The sequence below is a fragment of the Pieris brassicae genome, chromosome 8 (assembly GCF_905147105.1).
Source record: "Pieris brassicae chromosome 8, ilPieBrab1.1, whole genome shotgun sequence".
NCBI classification, from domain to species: Eukaryota; Metazoa; Arthropoda; class Insecta; order Lepidoptera; family Pieridae; genus Pieris; species Pieris brassicae.
This window is the reverse complement of record NC_059672.1, coordinates 16,099,877-16,127,631: the sequence shown is the minus strand read 5'-3', so window position 1 is coordinate 16,127,631 and position 27,755 is coordinate 16,099,877. Positions and strand designations below refer to the sequence as shown.

Sequence of the window (27,755 nt, the reverse complement as noted above, 5' to 3'; positions counted from 1 at the left end):
TAGTTTTAATATTATTGATAAATAAAATCATAGCATTATATTTTCACTAAATTGGTTGAAATTTTAATAAGAATATAAATTCACCTAGGTAAATTTGTTTTTTCAATGTGAAATATACTTATATACATACATTTAGCAAATTTTTCATAACAATCTATGGGAAATAGATAGGTTTGATTGATATAAATGTATGTTCAGTCTTACTATGAGTTTGAAGTCAGCATCTTATAAATAGATAAGATGTCAAACTATTATTAATCTGAGAACTATGCTAGGTGCAATTAAAAGTTATTATATAATCTGGAAATTGAAAAAACTTGGATGTTCTTATGATATCATCAACAACCAAGATAATGAGGTACTATTGCCTATTTACAATATCTGTCTGCTTTCATCTTGGCCCGTCTGTCTAATAATGTCTCATGAAGATTACCATCCACCTTTGCTTTCTTTAGTTCAACTACACCTGTATCATTTATGCGCAGTTTTTTATCTTGAAATTTTTGAAACTTTTTTCTGAAAAAAAAAACACTATGTAAAATATTACTAATACAATTGTTAATATTTAGCTACAACGTTTTTGATTTGGTCATCTATACAAAATTAATTATAAATTACAGTTTTTGTTTTCATTTCGAAACGTCGCAAAATCGTAAAAGTAGAACGCGCTAACGCAGCGCCGCCATTTATTTACGATAAAGCAGCAACGTGGCGTTTGTTATTGTGAAATTATTTAAATAAGAAATAACGAAAAGCAATAGGTGTGTCAAAATAGCGTAGAGGAAAGGAAACAGGTCTCCCTTCCCCCCTGAAAGTAGCAAAGCCTAAAAAGAAACTCCTACTACCTACTACTTTTAGGTATAAAGAGTCACTGGGGGTGGTCGCGAAACGTTCGCGATTCAGAAAACGTTACGGCACGTTTAATGGAGGTGGGGGGTTAAAAAAGTAGAAAGTGGATAAAAAATAGTACACAAGAACAAAATGTCTTTCAAAGGGAATCTTACTTACACTATCACTACTTACAGTCTCAATAAAAAAATGGAGACTGTAAGTAGTGATAGTGGGCACTTTATTTTGTGAAATATCCTTTTTAGTAAATATGTTACTTATTGGTCTTAAATTAGGATAGATTCATATATTTGTATAATTAACTAACTGTGTATTTGTGCAAATACAATTTATAAAAAATAAAAGTCCTAGATTACAACACAACATCTTCTATTACTTACACATAGTTAACTTCAACTTCTGCTAAGTCCCCTTCTTCCTCAGGCACTAAAACTTTCTGCACAACCTTACTTCTATTACTACGAATATTACAAAACTCTTGGTCACTTGCAGAAACACGTATAGCAACTATAGAATCATCCTCATTATTCACACAGACAAATTTATTTAACGAACTAAGTATTGCTGTTTTACCTGTAACAAACATCAATTTTAGTCTACAATAAAACCTACATCCTACATATTTAAATATGCTATTGGCATGTCTTAGACCCAAAAATTTACAACATGTGTAGAAGAAAACTGATGAAGACACTTTTCTATAAATATATTCAAAGAATTGAATATCAGGAACCATATAAGGGTTGTAGTCTCACTGGAATATTATTATATTTTATGGTTTAATACTTAATGTCTCAACATTATGTATAAAATCAATATTTTAAGGAAGCTTGCATAATAACCTAGATTTACAAGTTATTTATTAAATGCCCCAATGCTTTTATTATTTCTATGTATATAAAACTAAAAGGAATTAATTTACCATCTTGCCATACTGGTTCCCATTGTTCCATAGGTCCTACAGCATCAGATCTTCCAATAACAACACCATCTTTGGATATACCTAGATATTTTCCATACCCTGATTTGAGGGCAAATTTATTTTCTCCTGCAGGAAAGGCAGTAAATATTTCCTCTGGAGATGGACCTTCACCTTCATTGTGAGGAGCACCCAAAGTAAATAAACCATTATCTAATGCTGATATATAGGAAAGATTTCCAAATTCAATAGAAATGGGACCAGTTAGATCCTCAATCTTTTCAACTTTCCACCAATTTCCATGTTTCACTAAATCATTATCAATTTTAGAATGTGTTGAGTTATCCTTACTTTTATGTTTTCTTTTTTTAGCTCTAAAACATTGTTAAAGTTATTAGAAGTGCTACAATATATGATCAACAGAAGTAGGATGTATACTGTAATTATTCTTATACTGGGATTTCACAAACCTAAACCAAATTAGAACAAGGATGTTCTTTCTGGATTTGCATATTACTTTAGAGTACACTATAAATATTATGTTATGACTACTTATACTAGGCCTGGAGGTTAAACCACACTCAACCCTGAGGTCTACGCATCAAACTCCGGCTGTGGGCCTATGGGTTCTTAGAAAGGCATAACCGTTGTCAAAGAGCTATTACTAGAGGACGTGTCTTGCATAAAAAGCTGATTATCTACTTTCGTATGATACAAACACTATGAAAGAAACAGTTGCAATCTGAAGATAGTCCACGACGCCAAAGAGAATCTAGGGTTTATATTTATTCTTAATAGACTAAGTACATACTTTGGTTTATCTCCTTTAAAAACCAATTTGCTACGTTTAACAGCTGCATATTCATCTGCCATTATTTAAAAGAAATATTAAATTATTTAGAATAACTTGTTAAACTTTAAAGATATAATAATTGGGTAGATGTTTAATTAACAAATATTAAACAATAACCTTGACAACTGACAATAACCATATACTGGAAAGTGTACAATGTAAACAATCACAGACTAGTAATTATTAAGATCGACCAGAACCCAAAATATGTGTTTATTTTATTGCCTACTCTATGTCAGTGCGTGATTTATATTAAATATACAAGTAGTAAAATAAAAAAATGTTTCAGTTGTAGTATTTTTGTATTTAAATCAGGCTTCTTTAACTTTCTTAACATGTTGCGTAGTATAAATAGAAAAAATAAGCAATTAATATAACAACTTATTGTACAATACAAACTAATGTTTGTGTTCAGTAGTAATCTACTGAACAGACACACTGGTGAAACAAATTAAATACATTATTAATGTAGATTTAGTTAAAAACCGTAAAATCATAATTAAGTAATAAATGTCAGTGTTAATGGGTAATAATTATTGAGATTTTGTTTACGTTTTGTTCTATAATTGTTCATTTCATAAAATTTAACGTTAGATTTGAGATGAACGTTTTATTTCATAAAATTGTTTACTTGTTTAGGTTATATACCTACATGCATTTGATACGTTGCATAGAGATGTGGCGTCACTCTGCATCTTCTACCGCATTTACCATGGATAGTGTTCAGAGGAGTTGTTCGGATTACCTAATTCCTACAGCTGAGTGTCATCATCGGACGTCGAGACAGAAAGCTTTTTTCTCTCTGACCCAAACATCGACATAAATAAACTTGCCGTCTTTCTAAATGAAAAAGAAGCACTCTCCAAACCTAATAAACTACTACGTGAGAGAAAAATGAGTAAAAAACTAATTTAGAGGGAATGTTAAATTTTATATAAAGTAAAGTTTACGGTTTTACATCATCATAAGCAACAAATTTAAAAAGGTTTCCAATATTGGAAACCTCTTTATATTCAGTTTAGCTGCTCTTTTATTAAGAAATACATGAATGAATATAATGATATTGATGACAGAGAAAGGACCAGATGTTTACTTAGAAGTCTGTTGTAGTATAAAAATTTTATTCACATATATTTTTTTTTAAATTTACTATGAAAACTTTTATAACATTTAATTATACCAATGAAAATATCTATGTAATCAATATATAAGTGGTTGCTTTGTAAATGTAATATAAATATTGAATTTGAAGTTATCATAGTTTAGTATTAAGGTAATATTTATTAAGTTTCGAGCTATTTTCCTCAATTGATAATGAAAATTATAAAAAAAGGAAACTTAATAAATATATTTCAATCGTCAATTGGCGACATAATTAGTATAATTTCAAAGCTATATATGTATTAAGCCTATAATTTGTAGGAAAGCTCGCTAAAGTCTACTCTGTATTAAATATTCAAACCTTCAAAGCCCTTATTTTCTTAAGGCAATGTTTACAATGGCCTGTTATAAAAAACAAAGCAATCTTGCGCTATTATTTTTCTCAAGGATCAATTTTTCATCAAAATAGTAATGAACTAAGCAAATTCTAGTCTAGAATCCTCCATAGATTAAGTTACCTAACCTGATTCATTAACGTGATGTGCATGTGTTAGAAAAAAAATGTTTATAAAACCAATTTTTTACATTATATTGGACTTTCAGTACACAATAGCATTTTCGAACCGTTCTATATTTTCCGATACTCAGTTGATATTTTTTTGGTTGATAAGTTTGTCCTATTTCTCTTTGGTCTATAAAAACTAGATCAGTTTTAACCCAAAAACCAAAGGGTGTTTCAAAAATTACAAGTTAATAATTACAGAGCAGTGGTTAATTAAAAAGTTATTTTATTTCTTTTATCTTCGCCTGAAATTAATTACAATGGGTGCAGTATTCCCAGAACATATACTACAAGATAACTACTATTAAAACTGCTTTGAAATAAAAATTTAATTGAAGAATAATTCCCACGATATGAATAATCTAAAAAGGACAGCGATCAGTGATCACTAGACCTTATCGCGAGACATAATTTTACGATTTCAATAATAGGTTAACAAATTACAGCTTATATAAGCTTCAAATCGTTTGGACCTTGTACGCATATTATATGTGATTTGAAGTATAGTTTTTACCTATAATAAGTACAATTTGTCATTGTTCGTAGTAAAGTTCGCAATTCAAATTATAACTTCATTCCATCGATACGTTAGACATAACATCAACGTATTTAAAGAAAATATAACGTAATTTTAAATTATTTTTTCCTAATGGCACCCCATCTGTCAAACGATACCGTACACTGGTTTATGAATGAATTAACGTCAAGAATTGTTAGTCAATCAGGAAATCCGAGTGACAGATATCATCTTGGCAAAATAATATTACAAAGTTTGAAAGACTACCCTAAAGCTATTATGCAAGTAAGTAAGTTATGTAAGGACAATATAAAATTGAACTACTAAGCTTTAATTCAATAAAACTTGTATTTTGTCTGGTTTTTTAATTATATAGCGATGATAGATCTAAGTACCGACCAAAACTTATATCATAACTACACTTATTAATTAGGGTGTGATTCAGAAATGCGAATGTCGTAATCCCGTCAGACGTATGTACGGGACATATTAAAGTCACAAATGTTTGTCGAATCAGTCGTATAAATTCTAGATGCTAATGAATCATTGGTATTTCAATAAAGTGTTATTGACGAATTTTACTAAATTGTTTCTGTAATTTATGAAATTATTCAAATTATGCTTATATTTTATCAATGTTAATTCAGATAGATGGCGCAACTGGAGAAGAAGAGACCAATAGTTCAGCTCTACAAAGAATTATTGAATGCGCTATCACCTTACGGAAGTGTGGCATAGGAATTGGTGACGTTATTGTCCTTATGGCTCCAAGCCATTTGGACCTAGCGATTCCTCTCTATGCAGCCCTTTGTGTTGGTGCCATAGTTTCAGCTGTTGATAGAACTCTTAGCGTTAGTAAGTGGCAATGCGTAGCTAACATAAACAGAATAATCAAACAATTTTTTCTAAAGTACTCTATGCATCTCAACTTAATTTTCTATAAATTTTGTATTATTAATATTTTTTGATTATTGGCCAGTATGTAGTTGATCAACCTATGTTTGATATACAATCATCCCTCCTATGGTTTCGCGTTATAGGAATTGTAGGAGTATTATCGCATAACGCGCTTTTATGACCCCATTTAACGCGTTATGTACAAATCTCTCATTTCTCTCTCTCACGAGAATTTGAGATCCTCGCAAAATGGAATATTAAGAAAAAACTATGTTATGAACGAAATATGTACATACAAACCATTATAAATGTCATAGTACAGATACCCGTGATACACGAGGGACTCAAATCTCGTAAAATGAAAATGCGTTACAAGGGGGTTTACTGTACATCATCAATTATTTGATGTAATACCTGTTTCCTAATGATGTTCGCACTGTCAAACACTAGTTGGATCCCGTAAATACATTCTGATGTTTATAAAATAAATCTTAACTTCTTATGTTACTTTTAAATTGATTTCTAATAATGAATCTTGTTCAAATGGGTTAATGGAGAAACATTTAAGCTTTTGTCCGCCTATATTTTAAATAATTCAGTATTGGGTAAAAACATTTGGTTCAAATAATTATTATCAATATCTAGTTTACCATACGTATTATTTAACATAAAACGGCAATGTACCATCAGTAATATTTGATTATATTATCTACATGGTCATGCAAACTTAAAAAGATATCGGTTTCAGATGAGCTAAGAGCAACATTTGAAGTGTCGGAACCAAAAATCGTATTTTGTCAAAGTGAAAAGGCAACGGAAGTCCAAATCGCCCTCAACGATATTGAGCAAAATACAGAAATTGTTACATTTGACAGCGGCGATTACTTGTGTTCATTCCAAGAATTTGTTACTAGATATCGAGATGATTCATTGATTGATGATTTTGAGTAAGAGATTGTATTTTAATTATTGTTAGAACGTTTCTAGTTTTATCATCGAGGCTACGTAAACGTGTCTTTATTAGGATTTATAAGTTATAGCCATAGTTCATCTAAGAGTTGAAGACGAACTTTCTCAGAAAAACTACATAATATAATATATTTTATATTTTTTTCTATATTACAAGCTGTCCCTCAGAACGTCGTTTTGCCATAATATGATTATTAAGTAAGACTTTTTTAGTAACATACCAACATGTAAAACATTGTGCTATGTTACCCCATAGAGACTGTCCGCTTTTCCAAAATAAAAACCTATGTACGTAATAAAACTAAATGTTTCAATTTTCTCTCAATAAATACCTTTCTCACAGTTTAAGAAAATAAATAATAATAATAATTTTTATTAACATAGATCACTATGTCTTAATTATATTTAAAATAATACCTGCCTCAAAAAAGGCTGAATTTATTTGTTATCTTGTGCAGAGTCGCCGATTTAGATACAGAAAGCGCAGGCGCACTTTTAATAGCGACGAGCGGCACAACCGGCTTGCCAAAAGCGGCAGTAGCGACGCACAAAAATTTTGCTACCAGCCTACCCTATGTATGGTAATATTGCTGCATTGTTCACTTTTAAAACTGCACGTAAACAAAAATAACATTAAGTAGATTCCTTATAATATCTTTCAGATTTCTTTTCTATTCGGGCAAACTAGTTTCTAACGCAGTTTAAAACAGATGATAGCAATCCTATGATCTTAGATCTTCGTATAGATGCCATTTCAAAAAAATCATACATAATGGAAATTGCATAGAAAAACAACGAAAATTCTAAATGTATTTGGTTTTAGTCCATGTTAATTTCTGTTAAATTTAGGTATAATAGTGTAATACTAAAATCATTGTTATTATTAAATATTTACCTGCTGTTATAATGTATCTTATGTACTTAGGTACCAACATTAGTTCCTTTTCGAATCACTAACTCTGTAGAATTGAAGAATGTAAATAATATATAAATTAATCAGAACTCAATATTGATAGTAGGCTGCTAAGAGATAATTTGTAATACATATAAGATTTCTATTTTATTTTGTATACACTCCTTTTTGTAATAGGTCCCGATCGACAACATTCCCGGGCCCAACACATATGGCGCTGGTTGGTTCACCGTTGCAATGGCTGACAGCCATCATGAGCTTTCTTTTATCACCAATTTTAAAATACATAAGACTACAGACATCTTCGCCGCTTACGCAGGAGCATGCGTACTATCTCATCAATACTTATAAGGTTAAAGTTATAATAATATATTTTAAACCTTTTTTTTATGTATGAATGTTTTGGCTAATTTTATTTATACATACGCTTTATGAACTACAGGCTACAATTTTAATTTAAGTCCATTATTAACCGCATCAGGCTGCGTTGAAATTGTTTTAGATTCGTTTTTCTAGTATTTTTTTTGTACAGCCTTCATACGCAGTAATGAGTCCTACATTTATGACCACTTTGATGCGACCTGAAGACCGTGATCAGTGTGATTTCACGTGCTTTGAACTTTTACTATTGGGTGGAAGTGCAGTGCCAGTTGAACTAATTAATGAACTTAAGGTAAGAAACACTTATGAAACTGACCTTGTATTTAGAGCCGTTAGCGTCTTTTTATTTCGTTACGTTTATTACCTCTGTCTTTAAAATTCTATAATAACCAAAGTAATATATTTTTAAGTTTATCAACATTGAACTGACGAAATGAGGGATTGGATGGTATTTAATATTTCTTGTAATATGCCAGAATATCGTGAGTTGGTCGTATTTTTTTAAAAGATGTTATTTTTATTTCAGAATATTACACCTGGAACTGAAGTTTTTAGTATTTACGGAATGAGTGAACTATCTGGCATTGCATTCCACTCTGATTATCCACCTCCCAGTTCTGTTGGGAGACCGATGGGATGCTTTCAATATAGGGTATTTTCTAGATTACTTGTATGTATGTAATAGTGTTGCCTGACGTCGCGGCGCTTTGGTATTTTGGTGGCAGGTTCCGATTTTGAATGAAAATTGTCCTTCGTGGAACATGCTTGTTCTCGCTTTTGGGGGTTAACTCAACCGTCACTCAACAGACTATTGCCATGCACAGAAATGGCACCAGCTCTCTCAACAGTTTACAAAAATGACACCAGGAATATGTTTAAACAAGTATCTTTCATATTAAGTATCCCTTTAAACCATATGAATATAAACCGGGCGAAAGTATAAATAAATGAAAGCAGAATTACTCATGAAGATTATTCTACATCTATCCCGTGAAGAGTTCTTCATCTTTATTAAAGATAAAAAAAGAAGTTATATCTTCACAGAAATATCACGAATAAGTCAATCCTATATAATATTTTTTACTATGTCCCGCTTTCGACGAAAGACTCCCCCTTTTTTCACTCAAAAATTTCCCAAAATCACGATATGGCAAAAAATGGCAACGCTGGCTATCGAGTATGTAGTATATAAGAAAGGACTCAGCATATCATCAACGAAAAGCGCCTTTATTTAACATTCTCATCAAGGTCTTTTGATAAAAACTTCAACACTATCAAAATTCATTTTTACGATCCTATTTGTAAATTGATTTTTACGATTATTTTGTTTAATATTTTTGTTAAATTTTAGATTGTAAATGTTGATACACTAGAAGATATTGATAAACCAAATGTACCAGGAGAATTGTGGCTGAAGGGTCCTTGCATCTTTAAGGTAAAATATAAAATGTAGCCACAATTTTTTACAGTCAACTCACAACAGTTATTTAAATTACCGCAACAAAATACACTCAGTAAAAATAGAAAGAAAAGACACAAATTATTAGTATAGGAATTAAACACAAATATAATTTTTTCTGTAGAAAATTAACAATTCACAGGAGTACCACAAAAATCCTGAAGCCACTGCAGAAACATTTCATGAAAACGGATGGTTTAAGACTGGTGATATGTTCTATAGAGATGAAAACTTTAATTACTACTTTTGCGAACGAATTAAACTACTGCTGAAATATAAAAGTTTCCAGGTATAAATATATTTATATACTAACAAATATTTAAAGTATATACAGTAGCTGCGGCACACATTTCTACACTTGATGACAATGATGTATAATTTTTAGCGGAAATATCATCCAGATGTGCCTTATACCCCACTACTTCCTGTTTATACGCCATGTTTATTTTTATTAATAATTGTATTAGTAATTTTCGGATTTTATTTTGTAGATGCTTAAAATCGGTTTATTAACTATAACGACAGATGCGTGGTTAGCTTCCGACCCAGGCTTAAGTTTGCCTTCTTGCGTCAACTTTCAAAGATGGTGGGATGATCCTATTTGTAGATCTGAATTCCTAAACTTATTAGGTCACACTTCAGTTACCGACCTCACAAGCTTGATCTCAGAGGAGTCTGTTAGTCATTGGTTTAATGATCCTTTGCTAAACACTGCTACCCTTTAGGACCGTGAAACACTTCGCATTGCCATAGTACCTATATGTACTCCCCATAAGTGTCCCTGTGGGTTTGAAGTAAGTATCCTTGGACACCATGGCCTCCATTCTCAAAAGAGTGCACGTCCTCTTTCTCCCCGCGCCGCCCACTTCCGCTCCACTCCAGCCATGTTGGAGCCAACAGGCATTGCTAGAGTTGATGGCAAGCGGCCAGATGGGATGTCATTGATTCCTTGGAGGATGTGACGGGCTGTAGTATGCTACTTGTGTGAAAACGTTAACCACGTCTCACCTCCATCGGCAAGAGAATAGTAATAAATGGCTTAAATATAGTTTGATTTTGTTCCCTTTAGAGTTTCACACTTTTAGTCCACACTTTGTGGGGTTCAAGTGTACAGGTGCTAATTAAAGATTTAAGTTGGCGCCAGGTAGATAGTACCTATAACCCCAGAGCTGTTGATTTCCCCGCTTAACGAATAAGAATCGCAACACAGCGAGGAAATGCTGCCAGTGTTAAAGTTACACTGCCATAGGGACCATACTTTTTAAATTTGTTTTACTTTTCTATTAATTAATTTCAATTTTTACTACAGAAAGACTAACATTTCTATTTAACAATAATTGCTTTTGACGTTGTTTTAAGTATAATAGTAAAGTTACAACCTTTAATTTGTCCCACCGCTTAACTCTGCTTTATTATCGCTGAAATATTGTTGCTCAACTTAAAACTATTTCGTATCATTATTTAAAAAAAAACTATATTGTCCTATAAACATTATTTTAGATTTCACCGGTCGAAGTTGAGAACGTGATTCGCCAACATCCAGGCATTTTAGACGTAGCAGTGACAGGACTACCAGATCCAGAATGTGGAGATCTGCCTGTCGCCTGTGTGGTACTTCGAACTGGTTACGAAGTCAGCGCAAATAATATTAAAGATATGGTTCAAGGTGATTTTCATAAAATAAGAAATGTATGACTCGTTCCGTGACCGAACCCGAACTGATTACAGAGTCAAACGACAGTCGTAGGAACGAGACATGATTACTTTAATATTGATTGTTATTATGTTTAAAAAATTTAAAGTGCTAATTAATTATTTTTAATAATAATAATGACTATGGAATCACTATTACTATAGACCATTGAACAGTCATTAATTTATATATCTAGCAATATTGGCAAATCAAACAAACCACTAGTTAAAGTATAGTATAGTAGTTTTGAACTGACATGACTTTGACGTTTTTAATATAATAATAACAATGACAGCTGACAGTAACGCCATCTCCGTGGTATGTCTGGTCTGTAATAGTGGCCGAATTAGACTAGAGTACTTATTTATATAACCGACATCCTTGGTAATTGCGTGATATATTTACTTCATATATTTTTTAGATTCGTTATCTGATTCGAAGCGTCTGCGTGGTGGAGTCGTATTTTTGAATGAGATACCTATGACAGCATCAACAAAAGTACACAGGCGAAAATTAAAGGAAATCGTAATGAATCCGGACACTGTCATAAATTAATTTTCTAACATTGCATTACACCAGTACCAATATAAAACTAAACGCTAAATTAATGATAACCGTTTAAAATTCGAGGTTCGAACCCCGGCTGTGCACAAATGGATTTATATTTCTATGTCCGCTAATACTTGTTTTTCAAACATCGTGAGGAAACCGGCGTTCAACCCAAAAAGTCGACGTTTGTCAAGCGTAGAAGGTTGATCGTCTATTTACCTATTAGATAAAACAAATGATCAATAAACATATACACTAATCAATGTGCAGACCTAAAAGTTTTTAGCACTACAACCACGTTTGATTTAGTTCTCTTACTTTATTATTAATGTTTATAACTTATTCGAAAATTGAAATATTATTTTTCTGTAGGTTTTGGTGCATTGTTTCATTTTATCTAACAACCTTCTATAAACAACCGATTTTAATAGTGTCTACAGTTTATGCTTTTAATTGTTAAAACAAACGCACTGTAAAATCTAAATTATAATCGACCATACTTTAAAACTCTTAGGTGTTCATAAAATAAAACGATAATGATATTTTTTTGTTTTATTTCTCTATAAATAACTAGTCTGGCCATAAATACTGTTACATAAAAACTATTTTTTTCAATATTTCAATTATTTTGAATTTGGAAGCCGTACATTATTTTAAAAACTTCTTTCGAATTTGCGCCATTTCACATAATTTTTCGTGTTCATTATCAAATTACAATATGGAATGGGGTGTTAAAAAACAGGATTGCAGTGATCGCCTTGCACAAAGTGGGTATGGAGACATCGATCATATTCCAGACACTTCAAAAACTTGGTATCAGCTTTATGTTCGTATATCGTACTACCAACAGATACAACACCTCGTATGTCGAACTCCAGAAAAAATAGAGGCAGCCGTCAGCTGTTAGAATTGCAAAGGCTGTTTATGCTGTTAAGCCATAATTCGTCGAGAAATTAACATTCCCGCTAGGACTCAGTCGCGTATTATAAAAAAAAGACCTGAAGCACGGTGCTTATCGTCGTTATGCAGTATATGCCTTAAATCTATTTTTACAATTAAAGAGAGTCGATCGATCAAAACGCCTTCTGCCGCGATACGCAGTTGAAATGCCCAGAAATATCCTTATTAATGATGAAAAAAATTTCACGAATCAATAACACTGCATTAAGCAAAAAGATAAAGTATACGCTCACAGCTCTAAAGAAATGCTGATCAAGTGGTAGGAAAGCTACAATGTGGTCGTCATCCTGCGTGAGTGATGGTTTGCTAGGGTGTGTCTTGTCAAACCTAATTTTTTGTGAAAAAGGAGTGAAAACTTCTAGTGTATCAGATCTGTATCTGATACACTTCTTGGATCATGTTGTGAAACCTCTCAGCAATATACTTTATACAAATATACCATGGACTTTGCAACAGGATTCTGCACCTTCACAAGGCACGAACTACCCAAGCCTGGCTTGAAACTAACGTCCGGAACGAACTTGGTATGAGCTGAAACTGGCCCTCACCTAGCCCAGACCCAGAATCATGGTCAGTTTTAGATGAAATGGCCTGCTCTAAACGACACGGTGATATTGAGTCTCTTAAAGAATCTTTGGTGCAAGCAGTGGCGAAAACTCCCTTGAAAGCAGTACGTAAATCCATAGATTCGTGGCCAAACAGATTGCGAAATGCTAGTATTAAAGCCAAAGTTGCCCATATCGAAAATATTTTTTTTTGACTGAGACTTTAATAAATATGTAGGTATAAATTTTAATAATATTACATTACTTCATTAAAAAATGCAGTTTCATTTGTAGCAGAACTTATGGCTGGACTAGGTATATATATATGTGTCTTCAATACATTACTTAAGTTACTCTCTTTTAACATTTTTTACTATATCAAGTAGCGCTTTTCTTGCTATCTTCCCTGTAGACGTCATTGGAAATTCATTCAGGAATACCACACCACCGCGTAATGCCTTGTGTTTCGATAATTTATCTGAGAAATATGACAGTGGAAATTAATAAGTACCTTGGAGAAGTCTCTTGTTTAGATGGCGCGTAATAATTTTATTATTTTATTAAATAATGCACTTGTTCAGTCCGTATTGACATATTGCATAAACGTATGGGGATGGGCCAATAAAAAAAAATTGGGATTGGACCGGGGACATAGGGCTCTATTAAAGGTCATGCTGTTCCGGCCATACAGATTCCCATCGGAAGAGCTTTATTATCTCAGCCAATTACTGACCGTTAGGAAGCTGTATGTCCTGAGTCTAATTTTAAAATCACACAGAGCGCTACCATTTGATAGTAGGCTGTTCTTAAAAAGAAATAGGGATGTTGTCATTGGTCAAACCGTAAGGACTGACTTCGCCAGACGCAATATGCAAGCAGACTACATCTATAATAAATTAAATTGGCTGCTTAACATCTACCCGCTCACTGTCTACAATCTAAAAATACGCCTAAAGGACTGGCTCATGAACAAACCCTACGCAGAGTTAGAGCTTACTTACTTATGCATGAGATACTTATGCACTCAAGCGTGTTGATTGCAACAGTTAAAATTCAATAACAAAAATAAATAAAATAAAAGAAGTAACTAAATTATATATGAATTAAATATTTTAATGTATAATTAAGTTTGTTATGAAAGAGCGGGAAACCCTGACACAGGTATTTTTTACTTTAAAGGGTTCCCAAATCTTACAAATTGTAATGCATATGTACTTGAAATGAATAAACACATATTTTATTTATTTTTAATTATTTTTTAGGCAGGCAGAGTAGGCTCCCATATGTCAAATCAAATACGTTTTTGACACATAACAATTGTTCGAGCCAAAGCTCACTCAGGCTTTCTTAGTTTAATAAGTGTGGTGATTACCTAAATCATCAGAATGACGCCCTGAGAGTATGGCCAGACTCTAATCAGTATTTACATTGCATTACATGCCTCAAACTATTTTATAGAATGTGCTTTTTTAAAGGCCGGCAATTGTGAGCCTACTGGCTATGTGAGTAACCATGGGCGGCGGGGCGGTATCAATTAACCACAGGTGAGCCTCCTGCCCATTTGCCTATATTAGATTTAAAAAAAATAGTGTTTTCTATAATTTTTAAAACGTAATTTAATAATAAATCATACATCTGATCGAGAAACACTACAGGAATCATATTAAACGCTACGTCTCAAGTTTAAATTAGATTGTCTAATAATCGTAATATTCTAAAAACAAAATAATTTAAAAGGCAGGATAATATAGATATATATGTATGTCTACATTATACCTTGTTGCAAAAGCCTAGAATGTACGAGTATAAAAATACCGAATTTGTATGTACCTGCCTACTCGTCTATATTATTTGCTATAATAATAATACTCGTAAAAATAGTATTTGCGTAAACCAAATATTATTTACACATATATTAAACTTAAACTGACCAGCGACGAGCTGCTTAATTTCCTGCGCAGTGACATTATTGTTACGTCTAACCACGCATGCGACTGGTCTTTGTCCGTCCTCTCGATCCTCAATTCCAACCACACAGACATCACTTACGTCTTCATGATTACGAATCACCTCTTCTAATTCAACTGGTGAGATCTAAAAAGGAATGAATGATCTGAGAAACTGATCCCGAAACTCTAAAACGCTGTATCATATAATGCATATGTTTGAATAACTTTACAGCGTATAACGAATACGCAAAACTAATATTCTTCATTAATATTTTGTGCCGTTAAAAGTTTATTTATCCTAAAACTTTGAAATACATTTTTTTTAATATAGTGCGTATCGAATTTATATTACCTACAATAAGGCGTGGGTAGATTTTTAACAACGGTATATTTCGGGACGTAATAAAATTAAATCAAAGGGAAATTTTCATAATATTATAACTGATATTTAAGCTTCGTCGTTCAGAGAAGGGTTGGGATTGGGTTAGTTATTTTTTTTTAATGTAGGACGTTATAAAGAAAGAAAACCACACCTAACAGGCTATCCGTTAGCGGTATTTCTACACATTGATATTATTTTGTAAGGCCAAATATGAAATGGAAATATTAACCAGGTTATCCAAGTCGAAAATATAATAACACAACTTTATAGTATGTATTACGAAAAATTAGGTATTTAACACAACATTAAAAAAGAAACATTCATGTCCTGGCACAGAAAAAGGATCACCTACTTGCATACTAGAAAAAAACAACACAAAACAGATACATAAAACTGAGGCAGACCATAGAATGTTGTAGCGCCAGTTATGTAACCTAATAAGTTACATATATATTCGTTAATATATAATAAGAAGCGCAACCAAATGAGTCGTTTAGTTTTTCCATACTCATAAATTGTAATAATAACATTCTTATTGTCTTAGGTTAACATAGCTTTTACACATTGAAAGAAAACAATTTTTTAACCGGATTTAAGCTATTCGTATTATTATAAACTTATAATTATTTACATAATTATAAATATACTAATTTAAATTAAAATAAAATTTTAATGTAAATAATTATAAGTTTATAATAATACTTTAATCCGGTTAAAAAATTGTTTTCTTTCAATAACATTCTAGTTTCCGGTGTACAAAGGTCAACTACACTTATATTAAACTTTAAAGCGTCACTTAGATTTCAAAGACCTTAAATAAGCTAAATTAGTTATTCGTAAGCGTCGTAACCCCACTAACCCTAATTTCATTTTAGTTATAAGCTCATGCTTTTTCCAACCTTCAAACAAAGAGTTTAGTTTAACATACAACCACCGAACTTAACTGGCCACTGGTTTCTTTTTTATTATAAAGTCAGCTTACTATAGATTATCACACGAGCACCTATCTATAGCAAACATTTTCATACCTGGTAATTCCTACACTTGATTAATGTTTTGATACGATCCACGAAATAGAAGTAGTCATTCTCGTCCCTATATAAAAGATCACCAGTTCTAAAAAACCCGTCTTCTGTAAATAATTTTGCAGTTTCCTCAGGGTCATTGTAATATTCCTGGAAATAAAAATCATAAACAATACTGATAGAATTAAAATAATATTAATTGGTGTATGTAATATTATCTCTATACAAATAAAGTTAATAAATAAATCTATTACTTTATATATGTTATAATTAAGTTACTTACAGAGAGTGTTGGACCTTTAACCATTAATTCTCCAGGTATATTTGGTTTTGTGATTTCAACTCCTGTATCTGGGTTTATAAGCTAAAACAAATATAAATACTATTTAGAATATCTATTCATTAAATTCAAGTAAAACTATGAAAGTTATGTTTAGTGTCTAAAGACGGATTTCCAGTAAACAGACTGATCCCTGGTTATATCTGCTGGTTTTGGTGTCCAAGTATGAAGAAATAAGACTACCAATATTACTATATACCTTAAGCATATATCTATCATAGGCCCGACCGCAGCTCCCTGCAGGTGTTCCAGGCAGCCCTCTTAGGACAAGTCCAAGCGTCTCAGTTTGCCCATAGGCGTCAACCAATAAAGCACCTTCTCTTAGTAATGACTGAAAATAAAGGCGTCTTGTTAAAGGAATAAGCGTAAAAAATACTCTGGGCGCCTGTAGGCGTCGATATCGAAAATATAAAAATTGATTTCTAAATGCTATATTGACACGGTATATAACGATGCCAGTTCATGAAATTGTGGCGAAGTTTTAATTACAAGTTATGTAGAGTTACATAGAGTAATTTACTTTCATTAATTAATCTCATAAATTAGGATTGAACGTGAAAACAGGGGCAAACGATAATGCCTACATTTTAAGTACGTCTAGACCAGTAGTTCCTAATTCAAATATTTCAGAATAAGATAGATAAAAGTTATATTTCTTATCTGTGTTATAAAGATACCACAACGAAACTATGTATCTAGCAACACAATTTGGAATTTGTTTTAATGCATACCTTAAACTTAACAAAAAGATCGGGATAAACTTTTGACCCAACCAATGCAACGTAAAAAAAGCATGTCATGTCCACTTCATCCTTTCGTGACAAAATTGACGTCGCTAATGATGGACTAAACAGAGAAACAACTGGCTGGAATTAAAAAAATGTAGCATTCATTGATTCGGAAAAACATAAAACTACAAAAAATCATTCAACAGTTAACGATGGAGGTCTTGGAAATTCCATTATGTATATTACTTTTAATTGATTAATTATTTATAAAAAGATCCGCACGATCAGCTATATAGGTATGCAAATGTTATATAATAAGAACATTATCATAATGTCATAATAATAAGTAATGTTTTATATAATTGTTGTCAAAATTATGGTCTAAATAGTCCCAAGCTATAAGGGACCTTGCCTTTAAAAATTTAAACACCTTCCTCTTGAAAGTATTATATGACATGGCAACATCTATGAAGGTGATTAAATAGTTTGAGAGTCATGGTGTAACAATTGTTTAAATATGTCATGAAATATATCTTGATTATTATGCAAATTAATGCAGGTTAATTTTACGTACCTTATATTTGTTGATTATGTTAATGATAACATCAAGATTGTCAGGCACCGAGGATAGTACAAGTGTTTGACCAATCATTGGAGCAGATATGGTCATAAAATAAGTGGAAACCCAGTTTATGGGTGATATACTAAGAGCTTTTGTTCCTTTACTGAAAAAAGCACATAGATGAGGATAAATAATCGACGAAGAGTCTTACTAAGGAGAGTGTTCTAATGCTGTGTGTCTTATTACTAGCTGACCCGGCAAAATCCACAGCGGCGGCCTTATGGGGTGTCGAACAGGGCCATCGCCTGGGGCCTCGCGCAACACCCCAAGGAAATTAAAAAAAAATATCGATCTTTTAAAATAAAATTTTAAATTCAAAACTTTAGAATTTGATCCTTAATTACATACGGTAAAAGAAAATAATGTTAGTTAACTAATTCATTAACTCAAAACGTGCTTCGTAACACTTGAAGATCATAATTTTAGCGCACAGCACTCGCGAGTCGGGGTATGTTTTGTTCCTCTAACGCAGGGGACATCCCCGTGTTTTATTTAATTCCTTAACTCTTGTCACCTTGGAATTATTTTGTTTGCAGTATGAGTTACAAAATCATTACTGCGCCATACAAATCTTTAAATTTTATTGAATATTACGTTCTTATAGTATTTAAAGTATTGTGTGAGCTAGAAAAGTGTGAATTATAGTATTTGAAGTCAATACTCTAAAAAAACTTACTGTTTTTGGTGATACTTAAAATTGTATTTTGGACTGTTTGTGCGAAATAAAATCAAGATGTACGCAATGAGCTCGCGTGATCGCGATGCCGGTAGAAAATTCCAGTCCAGTTCAAAAAGGAAACTAGCTATCAAAAGAAAGCAGATAAAGGAAAATCTACGTGGAACTTTATTTATTAAACGATGATCAAGAAACTTCTACAAACATTTATTGACTGAAAGTGACTCTAATCCTGATTCAACTAAAAACATTCCTGGGTGCAGCCACCATCATCAAGTAAAAACACTGAAGATGATGATGAATTAACTACATCAGTGTCTCTTAGGGCACCGGTGCCACCGTCAACGCTATCCAGTCAAGAAAAGGAATCTCAGCCCGAGTCTACATCTACATCCATGGCTGCTGGAATGGAAAATTTGAATCCTAAAACTGACCTCGGTTTGTGGCCCAACAATTACTAATAAAAAATCAAATACGGATTCATGCCCCAGCGGAGCACTGAAGATGCGCGTATATGACAGTCACATATACGCGCAAAGGTCAATCAAAAGAAGATACTAACCATCGTATCACTCGATATAGAGAACGCCTTTGACAGCACTTGGTCGCTGCAAATTAGAGTCAGACTGGCAGATGAACAATGCCCATTACAACTAAGGAAAATAATGGATAATTTGGATTAACTTACATGAAAGACAAATAAAATTAACCTACGCTGGACACACGGTTGAAAAAGTAACTAACAAAGGCTGCGTTCAGGGTTCAATTGGGGGACCAACAATGTGGAATCTAATATTGGACCTGCCCCTATAGCACTTGCGAAATGGTGGTGAGTACGTCCAGGCTTTTGCGGATTGAGCAATAAACTTTATTAACTTGAGATATAAACTTTATCAACTTGAGCAATAAACTTTAATAACTTGAGCAATAAACTTAACTTGAGATATAAACTTAATTAACTTAAGCAATAAACTTTTGTTTCATGAATAATATAAAAACATTAAAGGAAAATAGTAATAGTGAACTTTTTTGAAGCAATGCAGCGACTTGCAAATGTCTATGACAATAGGAGAATTTTGCGATGTTGATGGACATGATCTGTACGAAGAACTTGTCCGTGTGTTTGAAGAAAACGACTATATAATAGAAAAAAATGAACTGAAATGTACCCCACTATCGTATTAGTCCTGAGAATTATTGCTACCATCAAATTAAAACATTTCTGAGGATTTCCATGGCGCAAGATCGGCTTTCAGCCCTTGCTATTATTTCAATCGAGAATGATGTAGGTCATTCATTACATTATTGTGCTTTAATTAAAGATTTTAGCCTTAGGAAAAGCCGAAATCACCAATTTTAATATGTCATCATCAAATCATTTTGTATTTTTTAATTTCGTAAACCTTTCAATGTAAAATATCTTAAAACTCAAATTTCAATTATTTTATAACTTAAACATTTCTCCTCAAACATGACAGATACCTAAACCAAACAACCAGACCTACTTTCGCATCACATACTTTTCACGAAGGACAAAAGGCCTCGTAAAGACCTGCCGCCCGGAGTCTCGCAATGGATAAGGCCTCCTCTGAAAATCCATACCGCCGTAGCCGATTAATTAAGTGATACCTCTTAGATAAACTCAAAAATTGTCTATGAAGGAAATGAAAACTTGTGTTTTGTTTTCTTTATATTGTTACGAAGACGGACAATGTTTCTAGATTTTTCCACTAGTTAGAGAACTTTTCAGCAGGCTGTGCTATGATTTCTGACCGTTTCAGGAGAGGGTCAATCACATATTAGAAAATTGTAATTTCCACAATGTTACCCTAGTTTTCAGGAAGCTGACACCTTTTTTCAGTCGGTTTCAGAACATGTGTAGTAGAGTGGTGCAGTTTTCAGGAGACCCGTTTTCAGGTGTTTTCAGGCCTAGGTAGACCCCTTTGATGAAGGAATATTCTTTCTATAACTTTCTAGGTGTGAGACAAGGACGAAATGATACGAGAGAAAAAGAGAAGATCAGAACTTTCTCGAAACTAGACCGAGCACTCTAGAACGCCGTACGACAAGGACGGAGCAACGTGCGAAAGAGACAAAGAGTGCGGACGTTCTAGAATTGTTCAATCGCTACTCAGTAGCGAGCCCGCCTAGAGAGTTCTCGGATATTTTTTAGAAATATTCCCAGGGATATATAAGCGAGCCGAAACGCGACTAGTGACCTTTAGTTTTGAATGCGATAACAAGAGTGAAACACCGAAGCGATAAAGTGCGAATAAAGTATTATTGTATTCAACAAGTGATAAAGTACTGTGTGAAGTGTGCATAAGTGAAGTAATAAGTGATTGTTTTTGTGTGCTATAAGTGCATTTCTGCAATTAATTTGTGCCCATAAATTCCTCATTGATTTTTCAAGAAATAAACCCTTGAATAAATCTACGGCATTTTCTATCCGATCCCCTAGCTCGTAACAATATGAAAACAATCTCTTTCTATTTAAACTGTTATTCTGCCTATCAGAGCCAAGACGAATTGAACAAAATAATATTATCAACGTAGAACAAGGAGTTCTCGGTTTATAAATGGTGTAACTAACCCGACTTTATAAGTTTATATATATATTCAGATATATATGAGACCTAGCCGTTGCTCACGCGTTTTCTGGCTAAAAATGTGTAGGTGAGAATATCAGGGTTTCAAGTTATTCAAATCGACTTGGCGACGCCGATCTTTCTTAGGACTTGTATCAAGATGACAAGCTATCGTATTTTTAAACGAAAAAAGGGTTTGGTTTGGTTCGTCCTATTCAGAGTATGACCTTGAATAATTACTCCATATATTACTATTGTAAGTGAAGTGTGTCAATAGCACTTAAGCCTCTAATCAATAAAACTCAATGATTAAACTGTTTGAATTAACAAAGAAACAATCATTTGTATCTTCTGGTCAAACTATAGTCATATTGTAAAAACACTGGATAAAATAGTAAGGGGATAATATTATGAATGAAACTGCACAATCTTGTCTTTAGAGCGACCCTAAAACATCAAGAATGCATATCCGATACAAAATAAATAAAAACATAAGAAATTGATTAGAACAAACAATCTCAAGAATATTTACAAAATGAAGAATATAACTAACTATTAAAGGCAAAATAGTAGAGTTTTTAATTATAGAGTAGTAGTACAAAAATAGTAGAGCTCACTCAACGGACTATAAAAAAAGGTCCGTAAGGTAATATGTACCGTTCTTAGAAGGTTAGTCTAGTCTTAGCTGTGGCCTGTGGGCATATTATGTTACTACATACGCCGTTACTACGGCCGCCTTGTGACGTACCCATTGAAACACAGTGGCTAAGGCACGCAATTCTCACAATTCTCGGCGAACCTCGTACCTGAGCTCGTTATTGCCTACAGTGGTTCAGTGAAAGAATAAGGTCAGATACATGAGTAGTTAAAAAAATGTGCTCAAAAAATTTTATTGCACCCGCTCCAACATCACCTTATACATAGTTACATAGGGCCCATGCAGCGAATTATATAACACGTTTGTGAAATGCTTTGACTTGAAACCAAAGGTGTTCTATAGGATTTTCGACAAGTCTGTCTTGTCATGAAATATCAAGTCGTAAACACATCGCACTATCTTACTTGTGTCACCTGTTTGTATAATTCCAATCCTTTTGTATAATTGCATACGTGAGAGCGGGTAAAACTCATGATGGAACGTTAAAATTCATTTTATTGAAAGATCGCTGTGAAGATCGAATTGGATGTTTTCTACTTTTTTAACATCTGTCAACGATAGGCATCTGCTAGAACTCCGTCAAGCAAGCAAGTTCTGCTCCGGCAAGTTGATAACCATAAGCATGTATTCGAGTAGACCGAGATTCAAACCTCAAAGAATACTCAAAATCGTGTACGGTGCAGACTTACGGTTTTTATAATAATTTCTTTATTACATATTGTTTTTTTTTCTGTCATACCCAGAAATATAGCAGTTTTGGTGTACAGCTAACCTCATCCGTTCCTTATGAAGTATTGGATTCCAATAAACCTTCCATTCCGCATACTTTTAACTCTAATTTTGCTAAGTTTTAAATATATGTACTTACCGTGGTCCATTCGTCATAAGATCCGATATTTTTGATACTATTAACTGATGTGTGAAAGCGGCCAATTTAACGTTCCCAGTGGTACCACTTGTACTTATAAGAAATATGTATATTTTATTAACATCGAATTCTAGTACCCTGAAAGTGTTTGCCATACAAATATAATTAAAAAATACTAGCAACTATATAAACGTATTACTAGTAAATGTAAATTTAGAATGTTTTCACTGACGTTAATAAGTGTATATGATATTAAATTGTTTTTAAAAATCTAACTACATTTTAAACTAAATTAGAACTACACTAAGTATAACCTTGAATTTAAATTAACCACGGTACTAGGTTAGAATTAAAAGCGCGGGTTGTGTAAACAAGCGAAGATTTAAATAATTCAATTAAAATCATAAATACCTGAAACTGTCATCCAGTTCATCATCTTCATACATTTCTATGAACTGTTTCATAGAATGTTCTTCTTTTCCAAATGTGATGATTTTTATGTCTAACCCTAATTCATGAATAACTGTGTAGTATGTCTTATAAAAGTCCTCATCGCAAAAGACCACTTTCGGTAATGATAATTTCAAAACTGTTTTTATCTCGTCTGAAATATATTTAAGGTTCACGAAAGATATTGACTGAATTTAATTTAATTATTAACTTTCGTTTTAAAATTAACAACAAATATTTTTGGTTGAATGTAAATGGAAGTTTATAAAATATCACTTGTAATAAATATTTACTTAGAGAATAGATTACAAAGCTTTGCCATAAGCTTGTTTTGATATAAGTTATCACTTATTACTAAAATAGTGTTTAAAAAAAAGAAGCTTTTCACTTTGACGTATGTTTTTGTGGTGTAGGTGTAGCCTCTGTGTGTTCCGATCTGAATTATTAAGTTGTCATATATTACGAATGATCAGCGAAATTCCCATAGAAAGTAAAGTTTTAATTCGGTGTAAGTATATTTTAAATTTATTCTACCGCGTCGTTACAGTTTCGCGCAAATGAATCTGTGCTTTTGAGTTATATTTATTAAAGAGAGTTATATTTTATTAAATAAATTACGAAGAACTAAAAGGGACACTGTTGTATACAAAATATTCTAATTATTTAGGCAGATAATACTATAAAATGTGTCTCTGGAGTGTAACTCACCATCTTTATAATAAGGATCAATACACACTAGGGGTAAGCCATTGAATAATGCACTAAAGAACGGTATACGTATGTCAAAATGGTTGACCCCACAGATCGCGAGTACATCCCCCGGCTTGAACCCACTCTTTCTCAAACACCTGGCCAATTTAATAGATCGGCTTAGTACAGATCCATAAGTTTCCTTCTGTCCTGTTATTCCATCTATCTGAAAATTGAAATATTCTAATTGAAAATAAATGGAAGAGTTGAATATAATTATGCAAAAAAATCTGTGTTGCAATAAATCGCTAATATGATACATCCAAAGTAATTTTAATAATGATTTGCTATTTTGTTTGCATATGGAGAGATTTACTAATTATAATAGCTATGTGCTAAACGAAAAGTATAAATATACGAGTGTAATATAATAAGTAAACGGTAAAATATTATAATATATAAATGTTTCTTTCGGGTTGGCCAAGTCTCTCTTGCCTTGGGACGAAATTTATTAAACAGAAGCAGAAATAAATTTACTAAAAAATATTTTTCGTTTTTCGACTTTACGGAGGGCGTGATACATAAAGATATAAAATTAAAAAGAACCCTTTCCGTTAAACCTTAAACATTAGCGAATTCTTTACAATAATGCCGATCATTGACGTCAAAATATACAACAACATATAATCATGTTTTTGCAATGTCATTGTTGTTATAAATCATGTCTGACGATATTATAAAAGTCCAAGGTCATAAATCCTTGACTATTATGTTTACGAAGTCTACCTGTAATTAGTCTCGTCACATGACCACCTATGAGTAAAAAACCACTGCAAATCTTGCGCAGGCGACCGTGTGCGCGTTGTTATTCCTTAAACTACGACGAGTCAAACTTGAAACTTCATGTCTTATGCCATAATACTACAATTGTAGGCTAAATCTCTTCAAATCTCACAGCATCCATGAAGCTGCCCTAGAAATTTATTGATGCATTTACATGAGTAACTCTTCTTAACCTCTTAATAAGTCATAAACTTAATAAGACTATATTTCAAAGGCCTTTTAACGCGACTTTGCTTACACAACATCGTTGCTGTCGATCGATCTATAAACTTGCAACCTCAACGTTAAAATTTTGTATAATGAGATAATAAAATTGATAAGTAGAATTTTATGAAGTAATATGATACATAGAAATATTGATATACAGTAATCCTACAACCCGGTAGATTGTATCCGCGTTATGGGAAATGCGTTGTAGAAGTATACTCGCATAAACGCTTGTATGACCCCATATAACGCGTTATTTACAAATGATTCACGTTTACCTTTTCCCGTTAAATGACATCAAAATCAAATATCTTAATATTGTCAAATATATATCAAAATAAATCCTTATAAATGTCACAGAACTATCCCCGGTTTATTCGGGGGAATACACGTGTTACACGAGGTACTGAAATCGCGTAATATGAAAATGCGTTATAAAAGTACCGTGTTATGAGGGTTTACTGTAAATGTAGATAACATTTGTCAATAAAATCAATCAAATTCGGTGTTAAAGTTAACGTCATAGAAGTTTCTTATGTATCAAGATTCAAAGTACAATTATTTATTATCAGGTGATTGTTTCATCAATAATAGTAACATATCTATTTGACACCTGAATACATTTTTTTTAAATATTTATTATTATAACAGCTAACAGGTTTCTCTTAAAATACCTATGTATTTTTACAAAATTACAAAAGCACGCTTTATGATTTATCAAGATAACAATGGTGCAACTTAACTACGAAATTTTGTGCCCGATTACAACAATAGACAAATCTCATTTATAATCTTTTGGTTAAATATTTTTAAAGCCTAACTTATTATATTATATGATACTAGTTATACGACTTATAAATTTTACTAAATGTTTAAATTAAACAATCATTGCGTTAATGAAACGAAGTTTTATAAGTAAATTGCATTAATATTGGCTACTTTTAACACGGCGAATTATTAAATGATAGGTAAAAAAATCGTTAAAGTAGTTAAAACAATCACAATTCAGACTTGAAAAAAAAAATCTTAGTGTAATTAGTTGCTCATTAAATAATAATAATTAATTACCTGTGCCACTATGTCCGAATTAAGTCGCATATACTTCAACAGAATATGTCCAACATGAAAGTCCGATTTTACTTCTTCCATATTGACAATGCGTGCGATCTCAGCCGATTCCATTTAAAAACTGGTTAGATTCGTGAATATTAAGGCTTTCTTGACATATGTCTGGCAGTTTTACGCAGAGTACGATACAAAATTTATTTTTATGAATGCTTAAATGAATGAATTTATGAATGATAAACTATAATATATATATACATCAGATAAATCAATCCGCTAATTAAACCGCAGACGAAGGAATTTGACTCGAAACAAAAATGTATGTCACGTTAAAAGCTGAAGCTGTTTTTATTTATCAAAATGATATCTACTTTTTAACTCAGGTGCAAAGTCAATAGTTACTAAACAAGTGTATCTACTTATGTACATAATAATATAACTTGTCATCTGTATATTAAAGATTTTAATACATGGTTAAATGGGGTCATCAGCTCCAAAAAAATTGTTCTACGGGAGCATCTTAAACTCGACCCCAGCAGAGTTATCATTTGTTTTGCGTTTTTAAAAGAAAATTTCCTTTTTTTAATTCGATACACTATCCACTAGAATTATAACTCTGCAGGGGTCGAGTTTAAGGACCTTCTGTAGATTTTTTTTTGCAGCTGATGACCCCATCTAACGCCTAGTTTCGTTTAATCTACCACTTTTTGGCCACCCTGTATAGGTGGTATATATAAATTCTTAGCAATAAAAGCAGCTCCGAAGGCAGCAAAAATAATGACTGATGACAAATCTGGATAAAACATTTGATTAATAAATATTCTGCGACTGTATTTGGACCAAGTAAGATACCATATCACGACATTGGACCTTGATCTTTGCTTTCCTAATTCACTTACTTTATCCCTTGGGTTTGAAAAAGATTGACTTCGGGGCGAACAAGATTGTTTTTTGATAATAAGAAAAAACCGAAACAAAAAGCGCTTTATTGCTTCCAAGTCGTAGTTTGATATCTGGGTACTTCTGTAAACTTATGTCATGTTATTAACAATATTAAGTAGACATATGATAGATATTAGATAAGTGAGCTTGAGAAAATACACTTCTAATAATAATCAGCTATGATGTCTGTACCAGGGTCTATAAAAATATATTTTAATCAAAAATTTTTTATATGCTTCACATACGTTTATACTAACGTTTTAATGCAATAAATAATAGTCAACAATTATCCCTTTTTTATTTAAAATTTCTGAAATCTTAACACGTAAATACAAATCTAAAAAAGTACTAATATCAATACCCTTAAGTGATTTGTTCTCAATTTATCATGCCACCATTATTGATTTTACGATAAATTTTAAAGACGAGACCTTTTTAGAATATTTTTTGCAATCAGATAGTTGCTAATGCCAAAACAAAGACCAATATCTTCTAACACGCGACTGTCATTTAAATTACAAGTAAATAAATTAATAAAATAAATCGTTAAATAAC

At 32.4% G+C, this 27,755-nt stretch overlaps 3 protein-coding genes across 4 annotated transcripts; 1 reads left to right on the top strand and 2 right to left on the bottom strand.

Moving 5' to 3' along the window:
* Positions 1 to 41: 41 nt before the first annotated feature.
* On the bottom strand, positions 42 to 2,736 carry LOC123713050 (protein FRG1 homolog). Its single transcript, XM_045666537.1, has 4 exons — positions 2,580 to 2,736; positions 1,772 to 2,142; positions 1,230 to 1,422; positions 42 to 516 (listed from the first exon to the last, which is right to left on the bottom strand). The coding sequence occupies exons 1-4, from the start codon at positions 2,639 to 2,641 to the stop codon at positions 369 to 371; spliced, it is 774 nt and encodes a 257-aa protein (XP_045522493.1). The 5' UTR covers positions 2,642 to 2,736; the 3' UTR covers positions 42 to 368.
* A 2,197-nt stretch (positions 2,737 to 4,933) lies between these two features.
* Positions 4,934 to 12,152, top strand: LOC123713178 (luciferin 4-monooxygenase-like). 2 transcript variants are annotated; one of them, XM_045666725.1, is made up of 11 exons: positions 4,934 to 5,086; positions 5,449 to 5,656; positions 6,447 to 6,645; positions 7,126 to 7,248; positions 7,758 to 7,932; positions 8,113 to 8,253; positions 8,488 to 8,613; positions 9,313 to 9,396; positions 9,563 to 9,709; positions 10,921 to 11,086; positions 11,535 to 12,152. In XM_045666725.1, the coding sequence occupies exons 1-11, from the start codon at positions 4,934 to 4,936 to the stop codon at positions 11,666 to 11,668; spliced, it is 1,656 nt and encodes a 551-aa protein (XP_045522681.1). In that variant the 3' UTR covers positions 11,669 to 12,152. The 2 variants fall into 2 exon arrangements, with proteins under 2 accessions (XP_045522681.1, XP_045522682.1); XM_045666726.1 differs by lacking the exons at positions 8,113 to 8,253; positions 8,488 to 8,613.
* Positions 12,153 to 12,383: 231 nt separating this feature from the next.
* Positions 12,384 to 27,268, bottom strand: LOC123713477 (luciferin 4-monooxygenase-like). The gene is made up of 12 exons (XM_045667158.1): positions 27,158 to 27,268; positions 26,262 to 26,470; positions 24,162 to 24,369; positions 23,415 to 23,607; positions 23,004 to 23,141; positions 18,166 to 18,316; positions 17,595 to 17,729; positions 17,063 to 17,194; positions 16,807 to 16,887; positions 16,527 to 16,673; positions 15,099 to 15,261; positions 12,384 to 13,645 (listed from the first exon to the last, which is right to left on the bottom strand). The coding sequence occupies exons 2-12, from the start codon at positions 26,373 to 26,375 to the stop codon at positions 13,518 to 13,520; spliced, it is 1,590 nt and encodes a 529-aa protein (XP_045523114.1). The 5' UTR covers positions 26,376 to 26,470; positions 27,158 to 27,268; the 3' UTR covers positions 12,384 to 13,517.
* Between the last annotated feature and the right edge of the window lie 487 nt (positions 27,269 to 27,755).